Below are 11,165 nucleotides of genomic sequence, written 5' to 3' on the forward strand. Positions count from 1 at the left end.
CCTCATTACTTTCTGGAAAAGCCAAAGAAGCGAAATAATGTTCAAAAGCAAGGTATAATAAGCAAATTCCACAAGGTTAATCGATAAATTAGAATCGAAAAAGTTTGGAGAACTCACCCATTCATCTATAACAAGTCCTTCCCCAACAACGGTGGGCCTTTCTTCTGGAGGCCGTTTGCCGTTTACATGCCTCAATAGCAGCCTCAGCCTCAACTAATTGTCGATTAAGGTTATCCAAGGCCTATACAGTAATAATATAAGAAACAAATTACAAAGCCATTAAGCGGACATGACAAATAAGATCATTTTTGGAAAATTCCATGAATGCCAATATAGTCTTTACTTACCGGGCAAGGACACTCAGGGTCAAGAAACTCGCAGTATCTTCCCAACTTCGACTTGATCCCTTTGCCCATCAAAACAACATAAAATTGCAAATTTTTTAAAACTCATGCGTAGAAGATGTTCTAATTGCAGCCATACACAATCAAACTCTACGGGAATAGGATTAAGAGCAATTACCATTTTTGAACTCGTCAAAAGACTGCATTTGAGTATGGATTATTACTTCAGCACAAAGCAAGTTTTGAATCTGAGTCAAGCAATGACCCATTTTGCAGTCACCGTGATGGGGTTTACTGGTCCATTTCTTAGACTTGAACACATTCTTCAATCTGAAGACTTCACTCGGAAGTCGGATCCATCTGTTCGATGAATCAGTTTGCTAGTTTTGACCCAAAAAAAGTACTGCTATGTTGAATCAGTACTGCCATTTCTATGTTTGTATTTGCTTGAACACATTCTTCAATCAACTTGAACACATTCTTCAATCTGAATCAGTACACTGCCATTTCTAAGTTTTTATTAGCTACTGGCCTGCTGCCATGTTGTAGAGCATGTCCGGTAGAACAATCACAAAAAATCGCATTAAATTGATTGGATATCGTTCAATCAACATAATGTGTTGCATGATCCAGACTGATGAGTGAAGTGGGCTCGCAAAGAGCCCACAACGGCTCAAAGAGTCTAACCAGACCGTCCAGTCGCATCCTATAGCCTCTCTAGTAATCTAAATTCCAAAGAACTTGTATTTCCATTTGTCGTATGGAACAAATTGACAGCCAAGAAATGCTTACAAAAAGCTGAAGCGAATCGATAGTAACCAAAGAAGAGCCAGAAATTCGAGGAAAAGACTGATTATCATTTACCAATAAATCCGAGGACATATTTCTACATTTAGTATTTACATCAGATCGGATCGGGCGTCCGTTTTGCATCGAAACCCGAAAATCTCGAAGTTACTACTTCTCAGCCCAATTAATTGTTGGGTTTTTTACAGGATCAACTAATTGGGACCCCAACAGCTCAAGTACATGACTCTCCTCAACGACTCCTCCGATTGCTTCGCCTCCTCTCCTCCCCTCACTCTGCTCGCAGACGCGGCCGCCGCTGGAGACGGGGAAGAGAGGTTCTTGGCCTGAGAAAAGGACCTGAGACTGGCCTTGGCGTGATGATGTACCGACCTCATGGTGTAGTTCCACCTACAGAATCCCTGATCTTTCAAAGCCTCCACAGCTCCGACGCTCGCGGCAGCAATCAAAGCTCTGCTCGTTGAACTCATGGTCTTGTTTGATTTCTTGGTTTGAAGAATTTGGTAAACAAATACTAGTGTTTAAACAAGAGAGAAACTTGAAGTAGTAAATGTGAATGTGTTGTGTAGCAGATGAGATGGTAGTGTTCATGGAGATGCGTATATATATGGGAAATCAGCTAATCAAGAAGTGAAGAAAACCAGAGGCGGGCGTTCTTTGTTTTCTAGCTTTTTGGTGGTGGTTTGGACTGTGAATACGTGGGCGTGTGATGGGGGGATGGTGATGCGCCAACAGACTTGGGGTTCAATTATTAAACAATCCATTTTCTGCCGAAGTTTGGGAAGAAAACCGCTGCTCCAAGAGGAGGAGTTGGAGTGGGCGTGTGGGGTAGGTGTCGTATGTGGGAGAAGTTGGAGAATAGGTAACAGGTGCACAATTATCCGAACACAATCTCTCACATATACGTGAGTTTCACGTATTATATTTGTGTGGGACTCACATGTATGTGACGAATTGTGTTTGAAATCTTTGGATGATTGTGCACCTAGCATTTTTTATTGTTCAATGTCCGCGGCGATGTTTGATCATGAATTTGAATAACACATTGGTATAGAATTCATACGGGTGAATCCGACATGAATTTGTGATTCAGATTCGTGTTCAACTTTGTCCCATGGACACTGAATATATTTGCTATATGTAAGTGGATTTGATATTTGGAGATGGCTTCTCCGCACTCCTCTTGAGGAGAAATTTTGGATGCAAATAGGGTACGACTGACGTGGTATCCAACGTGCACAATCTGGCCGTCCAAAAATACAATCAGACGGTCCGAATTGAAATACTTTTCCCTTTTTTGAATTGCAATAGCTAATTTGTTAACCCTATTAAAGGGTATATTTTCTTACATTGGCTTTGTTGGAGTTGGACACAAGATTCAGGATTTTCTTAAATTACATCCAAACAAAATGGGAGCAATATGAGATTAATTTTGTATCATTTAGATTATAGCTAGTGGCTAATGCAGAGATGATACTCGTGGAAACCCGAACTACGTCTATCTTGGTAGCATCAAATATCTATTATAAAAATCGCGATGGTGTGGTGGTCCACACATTTTTCCTCCACCGTTGAATTTGCAAAACATTTTTCTGCATAAATCTCTATACTTTATTCGACCCTTGGCATTTTTGTAAAGCATTTTCTAAAATAAATGGTTGAGTATTTTCATATACAAATAATGTTACTGGTTAGATATGGGGAAGTATACACTGACTCATAAAAATTAGTCACCCACATAGGGCAACAGGCCTTCGTGGATCTTCAATATAAGAATGCATTATTTGTTAATACTCCCTCCGTCCCCTTTTTATAGTCCGATATTTCATTTTGGGCTATCCCTTAATAAGTGTCCATTTTGTAAAGTTAGTGGGTAAAAGTTGGTGAATTGTCTATTTTGTCCCTAAAAGTAGATTCCATTTTAAAAAGTAAGTGAGTAAAAGTGTAATGATGATGGGTTAGTAGGGAAAGTTGAGGAAAAAATTGATGTGAAAGGTATAATGATGATGTCTTTTTAATAAGTTGAAATTACGAAGCAGAACACTTAAAAAGGGACGGAGGGAGTAATAGACAATGAACAAGCCATAGAAAGTGAAGACCATAGAAAGCATTATTTGTTAATAATAGACAATGAACAAGCCATAGAAAGTGAAGACCATAGAAAGCATTATTTGTTAATAATAGACAATGAACAAGCCATAGAAAGTGAAGACTTTTAATGGCATGGATGTATTACGTTACATTACATACTACAACATTTTTGGATCGTTATGAAATTCATTTTTTGTTGCAAGGCTAGCTCACCCATTTGGGATGGCAATTACCGGATGCGGCAAAACTTTTATAACGCAACACTTAGGCCATCCACAATGGTATAACCAAAAATGGATAACCAAAAGTTGACACATCAGCTTTTGATTATTCATTTAAGAGGTTGTTAAGCTTACCAATGTTGAGGTTCACAATGGTCGCTTCTAGTCCATAACCAAAATAAGGGGTCCACAGCCTAAAATTGGTTATCCAAAGCTTAAAAATGCTTTTGATTATTGAAAAATATTGCTAGTTTTGGTTATCCAAAACCTAAAATTTGATTATTTTTAAGGATGTTGCTAAGTTTGATTATACCATTGTGAGTCATCTTTTGCACAAACATTGTTAACTTTAAAAACAATTGACATTTGATTATACCACTGTGGATGGCCTTAGTTTCTAACCTAACCTGTGTGGGAGGTAAGTTTAGAAACTTGTATGCCTTATTCCTGTCTTTTCCCATTTCCTAATCACGGATACTCATCTTATTAGTATTAGTGATTGAGAATTTGAGATACTCCTTCTGCGCTAGTATTAAATTTTTCTTCACCAAACAGCCCAACCAATCAAACATGATCTTCAATTCTGACTGTTGGGAATTTGTGACGAAAAGACTTTATGATTGCTTGGTTAGATCTTATATTTCTTGATCAGTTCAAAAAAAGATCTTATATTTCTCATGGATTAATCATAAAAATTTATTTATTCATCTATCAATAGTTTGTGGCAACAAAATTGGTTTTATTTATCTATTTAGTTATCTACACTCGTATGTTCATTTCCTGATCTAATCGATTAGCAAACTGCACCCCTCCACGTATATATTCTGTATTTCGTTTTGTATATTTCTTCCCATTTTGTTTGTTTTTCTCCGCCACAAATTCAAAACCCGAATGACCCAAAATATGAACATAAGCTAAAAAACAAGTCACAAAAAAAGATGCAAAGACTGCTTGATCGAATATGAATCATATGATACTAGTAGTTGATATATATCAAGAAAGTGCACATTTACAGCATATGTGAATTCCTCCACCAGTTCTCTTCTGATCACTTTCTAACGTACTCTCAAGTCCTTTGAATGCCCTAGCTTGTGATCGATACTGACTCGATCGTATTTCATGGACTTATCATAAGTTCATAACATGACTCAAACAAACTTTTATCGGAGTCTGACTAAATTTATGCCTCTAGAAACCAAATTTGGATCAATTGGGACCCCAGCAGCTCAAGTACATGACTTTCCTCAGCGACTCCTCCGATTGCCTGGCCTTCTGTTCCCTCAACTTGCTCGAGACTACCGCGGACGACGGAGAAGAAAGCTTGTTATTCGCCCGAGGAACGGACCTGAGGTTGGCCTTGGCGTGGTGGTGTATCAATCTTATGGTGTAGTTCCACCTGCAGAACCCTTGGTCCTTTAAAGCCTCCACCAGTCCAACGCTGGTTGCCACAATCCACGCTCTGCTCACTGAACCCATCTTCTTGATTTCGTGTGCTGCAAACGAGAAATGGTTTTTCAAGTGTATCTGTGATTGATTTTGATGAAAAGATTGATTTGGGTATTAATGGGAGTGGAGGGGTATATATAGGTGAAAGTATGCAAAGAAAGAGGAGATTGATTGTTGGTGGTGGTAATGATTAAGCACTTAGTTTGTGGGCAAAACAGGAGGCGGGGTGGCCTTTTTTACAATGGTTTGGAAGCAAATGGTTTTTTTCATGGAATGACTATTTTGTCCATGCAGTTCCCTACGGTTAAGATTAATTAGATGAAGACATATATGGTTTTTCAATTGTTACAAGGCATATAGCTGGCACATGGTTTTCCATTTTAACTTTAAAAAAATCCATTCGAGGCCCAACCTAGTTGGTAACTCATGGACCTTCCTTGTCTGAAATCAGAATTTGAGTCTCATTGTGAATGGTTTATGGGTTCAGGGTTGTGAATAGCTTCTAAATTCCCTATGGACTAACTCACTAAATTATTCGGTGCTCTTGGGGCATAAGTAATATATGATGCTCCAACCACTTTTCCTACGAGGCTACCACACATCATGTGGATTCTGAGCACAAGACCACTAAATTATCAGGGCCCATTCCAGAACGTCCAATACGTACTTATTTTCAAATAAGTAATTATTTGTAATTTTCTAGCTCAAAAATAATAGGCTTTCTAAAATCTAATTAAAAATATACATTATGGATCTTGTTTGAAATTGAGATCTTTTAAATGATGGAAAAAAATTAAAAATTTATTTTCGTAAGCCCATTATTTTTTAGCTAGAAATTTGCAAATAAGAACTAAAATTTCATCTGACGTTTGAGACCCTTCCTCACTTTGGAATGTATCACGACACCAACGTGATGGTAAATACATGGATGGAATTTGGTAGCAATCCTAATGAAGAAATACACTTAAGATGTGTCGACAAAGAATTCCCCAAAACTTGAAGTGCTTGCAACCACATGTAGCTGTCTCACCATCCCAAAATACTTTGTGCTTTTTGCTATCCACATTCTTGTGACATTTTACAACAAATTCATGCCCATCACCATGTAGCAACGAATATAAAGTTGCTCTTCCAAACTCCTCTTGAATTTCTTTAAAGCAAAATGGTGTAAGAACTTCACGGACTTGCTCCTCCAATGATGACACAGTTCTTAAAGAAGAACCTCTGTACATTTGTAACATGGTGTCATGCAATTCCTTTTGTTGGATATCTTCAATACCAAGATCAACCTACGTGTTTGACCAAGCTAATAGATGAAGTACCATGAGAGTAATAAAAAAAGATCTAATTTAAGATTTAAGGGTTACTAACTTGTTTAACAAATTTCTCCAAATTTGTATGAGAGATAGTGAACCGCTTTATGAAAGCATTGATGATCTCCGACCTTCCTATAGTAGTCATCCCTCCAAAGAAATAATCCCGTAGGTAAGCTGGCACCCAAAAGTGTTTTAATCTCATACAAACCCATGACATGCTTGTTGGAATGCAAATTATACTTGGCAATGACTTGGGTCCCGTGATCCTCAAACTCTTGAGGTGTTTCTAAGTGATACAACTCATAAAAATCAGCACACCACGTTTGATATTGGTCACAAAGAATAGCCGTGAACCAACCACTAAATGTACTTGTAATGTGCCATATACAAAAGCTATGCTTTGTACCAGGAAATTCTTTTGCAATCGCTTCATTCATCCATGGATCTTGATCAATTAGGATTGTCTTCAATTGTTTCTTCATTAAAGTAAAAAAAGTCTATAAATCACAATGAAATAAGTTAGAATGTCAAATTAAATTACATTTGACAAGAGGAAAATATATATGGTCTTACTAATTACCTTGAACAACTATTGAAAAGCACTCGTAGTCTCGTTTGAAGAAGTGCGCATCCAAATAATACCGTCTTTCCATGATTATTGACTCTCACGAAAATACCAAACGGTATTTGATGTGTGTTAATTTTTGGTGTCAAACACAACAACATCCCCAAACCTTTGGTACCAATCAAAACAATGGGCTGATGACCAAAAAATATGCTTCAGCTTTCTTTGTTCATCTAGTATGAAAGCATACCAAAACTTGCAATCTTCTTCTTTAGACAATTCATAGTATCGTAGAATATGTGCTGCATCATTGACTTCATCCTTCTTTCAGATTCTAGTAAAAAGATGTCGAACATCTTTCTCAATAAATGAAAAAAATCCATGATCGATGTTCTTCTCAAGTTCCATAACACTCATTATTTGTCTAACTGCAAGACCTCCTTCTTTTAACATTACGATATGATCTTCATCCATCTTAGTAAGTAATTGTTCGATAAGTTGAAAGAAATTGAACTTGTAAAGGTGCTAACAACTCGTGATTGTGTTCTTTAACACACGTGGTGATCTACAACTCTTGAGGAAAAATTTCAAAAGATTTTCCCAAAGTGATACAGATTCGAGCTTTGTGTTCACATTTCCCCGATTGCCTATTTCGCTGTTGCTTGAATGGATCCACAAGTTTCAAGGGTGCTTTTCCTTCACATTGGCAACAAAAGTCACGTCTTATAAGTTCTCCATTCTTCTTAAGAGAGCGGTCTTTTCCCTAAATGCATAATTTTTTTTTTTTATAGAAAATGAATGCTTCTTCTTCACTAAGAAAACATTGCCCAATGAAAGAATCAAATTCATTTCTCCCCTTTCTCCCTGAATCACTTTTTTCTCCACATTCAACAAATGTTGAATCTTCATCCATTGGTACCTCATTTAAATCAAAAGAAAACAATTGTCCATCCATTATCTTACAAATAGAGATATAAACTTGTCAAAAAAGGTATACACAGGTGTATACATTATACCTTTTTTTTAAGTGGAAACACATATACTTGGTGATTTGCCGTTACACTTTGTTTTTTCTTTTTAAGAGGAAACACATATATACACAAGTATATACATACACAACAATAATCGAAACCACCAAAAATCAAAATCAAGAAATCGATACTACCAAGGTTGCACCAGATATAGCACCAAATCGATCAACCACCCATTCATCTAGAAAAAAAGATTAAAAAAAAACAGAGACAAATATGTACGCAAATGCAAGCAAATCAAGAAGAGACCATTACCTAATCAAACAAAAAATTGATCGATCTTGGAGAAGCAGAGAACCATTACCGAATCTACAAATCTGAACTCTGAACCTGAGCGACCGTCTTAGCCCTCAAATGCCTAAACTAGTTCATCCAAAAAATCCTCGTCGAAAGTCGTTACTGACTATGACGGAACCCTCGCTGGAGATTCACAACCGAACGGAACCCACTAATCTTCTAGGTTTCTAAGTAAAAAGGAAATGGTGGGGAAATGACCAAATGAGTGGAAAAGGATCCATATTGGAGGGGTTAATCAAGAGTTTTCCAAGCACGTGCACCTCAAGCTTAATCAAGAGTTCTTAGGACACAAGAAGAAACAAGTTTAGAAGAGAGTGAGTTGATTTGCACTGTGAAAAGATGGAGGGTAAATAGCGGTGAAAACTGTGAAAAGGTAGAGGGGAAATGGTGCCCGAAAGTAGCAAAAAGGACCCGCCAATTGTTTTCTAAAAGTGCTGGACATTGCATTGGAAAGAAGCAAAAATCTGCCGAAAGGGGCCCACATATGGAGCATTATACAGCGCTTGCTAGCATTTGCCTTGAAAATTTTGGACGCTGCTGCAGGTACGGCAGCGGCTACTGTGCAGCCGCGCACAGACCAGTTTCGCAGCCGTTTCGGATCCCGTAAAGATGATCGGAGTCGCTCATTTTGTTCTTGGAGCCGCTCATTTTGAACATCTTTACAGGACCCAAGACGGGCGTGAAACTGATCTGTGCGCCGCTGTTGTGCAGCCGCTGCTATACCTTTAGCATTTCTGGAAAATTTTGCAGAAATGCTATTGGTACAGCAGCCCCGCACAGACCCCTTTTGTGCCCGTCTCGAGTCCCGCAAAAATGATCGGAGCCTAATTTTGAAGCAAAGTTGGATGATTCGTAAATACTCTTCCCAATATCGGATTGAGTTGTTTTTTTGCAGAGACCCTAAACGAAGTATTTTGAACAAAATGAGCGGCTCCGATCATCTTTGCGGGACCCGAGACGGGCACAAAAAGGGTCTGTGCGGGGCTGCTGTACAGCAGCTGCTGCACTAGCAGCATCGTTGAAAATTTTGGGTGTGGCCTCCCCTTTCACCTCAGCGTTGTACATCTTCGGTACAAAAGTATACCCATAGCAAAATTGATTGTTTAACTCTATCTTTAGAACACTTTACTATTTCACTTTATAATTAGTAGGTCCAGACTTCAAAATCTATGATACAATCCAACAATTATAGTTTTTGGGTAGTAAAAAGACCAATCTCACTTCCACAAACAACGAGATAATTTGTTATGAGCATCAACTTGTTCAGACTCTACAATTATTGACAACATAAGCTGAAAAACAAGTCACAAATAAAAGATGCAAAGGCTGCTTGATCAAATATAATACTACGGAGTAGTTGATATTGTCAAGAAAGTGCACATTTACAGCATATGTATAAATTACTCCACCAGTTCTCTTCTGATCACTTTCTAACTTACTCTCAAGTTCTCTGAATGCCCTAGCTTGTGATCGATATTGACTCGTATTTCATGAACTCATCATAAGTTCATAACACGACTCAAACAAACTTTTATCGGAGTCGACTAAATTTAAGCCTCTAGAAGCCAAACTTGGATCAATTGGGACCCCAGCAGCTCAAGTACATGACTTTCCTCAGCGATTCCTCCGATTGCCTGGCCTTTTGTTCCCTCAACTTGCTCGAGACCACCGCGGACGACGGAGAAGAAAGCTTGTTATTCACCCGAGGAAGGCACCTGAGGTTGGCCTTGGCATGGTGGTGCATCGATCTTATGGTGTAGTTCCACCTGCAGAACCCCTGGTCCTTCAAGGCCTCCACCAGCCCAACGCTGGCGGCCACAATCCACGCTCTGCTCGCTAAACCCATCTTCTTGATTTCGACTGCTGCAAACGAGAAATGGTTTTTGATTGGTTTTGATGAAAGATTGGTTTGGGAATGGGGGTGGAGTGGTGTGTATATATATAGGTGAAAGTATGAAGAGAAAGAGGAGATTGATATTGTTGTTTTTGATTAAGCACTTGGTTTGTGGGCAAAACAGGAGGCGTGGTGGCCTTTTACAATGGTTTTGGAAGCCAATGGTTATTTCATGGAATTGACTATTTTGTCCATGGGGTTCCCTATGGTTGAGATTAATTAGACGAGGACAGAGATGGATTTTCAATTGCTACAAGGAATATATAGCTGGCACATGGTTTCTCTTTCCATTTTAACTTTAAACAAATCCATTCGAGGCCCAAGTGTGCAGGGTGGGACCCGGGGCTCTGCTGCCCCAAGGGGCACAGCAGCCCTTACCCACGACTAAAACGGCAACGTTTTGGTAAAAAAAAAAAATTTTACCATCAATTTGCAATATTATGGAGCAGAAATGTGATTATGAGAGTTTTAGAGACAAAATTTGATTATGTCTCTTTAGAATAATATGATCAGAATAATAAAATCTTTACATCTGTTCAAACGGATTAAAAATTAGATCACTTAATTTTTTAATCATATTTTTTAATATATAAACAGTCTCAAAAAATTAAGTGCTCAAGTTTTCACTCCATTTGAATCGGTACAAAGATCTTGTTATTCTTATCATATTATTCTTAAGGGTCGTAATTTATTTTTATCTCTAGGGCTCTCATATTAAGTATATATTCTTTATTTAGGACCCTTTGGAGCAGAAATGTGATAATGAGAGCCCTATAAATAAAAATTAATTATGACCCTTTAGAATACTATGATAAGAATAACAAGATCTTTGTATTGATTTAAACGGAGTGAAAATTTGAGCATTTAATTCTTTGAGGCTATTTATATATTAAAAAATATGGTTAAAAAATTAAGTGCTCCAATTTTTAATCCTTTTGAACGGATGTGAAGATCTTATTATTTTGATCATATTATTCTGAAGAGACATAGTCAAATTTTATCTCTAAAGCTTTCATAATCACGTTTCTATTCCATAGGATTGCAAATTGATGGTAAATATTTTTTTTAAACTAAAACGTTGCGTTTTAGTCGTATGGGTAGGGGCGGCTGTGTGTGGGTAGGGGCTGCTGTGCCCCTCGGGGCAGCAGAGCCT

At 38.0% G+C, this 11,165-nt stretch overlaps 2 protein-coding genes across 2 annotated transcripts; both read right to left on the reverse strand.

Moving 5' to 3' along the window:
• Positions 1-1,180: 1,180 nt before the first annotated feature.
• Positions 1,181-1,761, reverse strand: LOC131330568 (uncharacterized). Its single transcript, XM_058364191.1, has one exon. It carries the CDS (start codon positions 1,619-1,621, stop codon positions 1,346-1,348), a length of 276 nt encoding a protein of 91 aa, XP_058220174.1. The 5' UTR covers positions 1,622-1,761; the 3' UTR covers positions 1,181-1,345.
• A 7,687-nt stretch (positions 1,762-9,448) lies between these two features.
• On the reverse strand, positions 9,449-10,101 carry LOC131330569 (uncharacterized). Its single transcript, XM_058364192.1, has one exon. It carries the CDS (start codon positions 9,962-9,964, stop codon positions 9,695-9,697), a length of 270 nt encoding a protein of 89 aa, XP_058220175.1. The 5' UTR covers positions 9,965-10,101; the 3' UTR covers positions 9,449-9,694.
• Between the last annotated feature and the right edge of the window lie 1,064 nt (positions 10,102-11,165).

The sequence above is a fragment of the Rhododendron vialii genome, chromosome 6a, assembly GCF_030253575.1.
Source record: "Rhododendron vialii isolate Sample 1 chromosome 6a, ASM3025357v1".
Taxonomy (NCBI): Eukaryota; Viridiplantae; Streptophyta; class Magnoliopsida; order Ericales; family Ericaceae; genus Rhododendron; species Rhododendron vialii.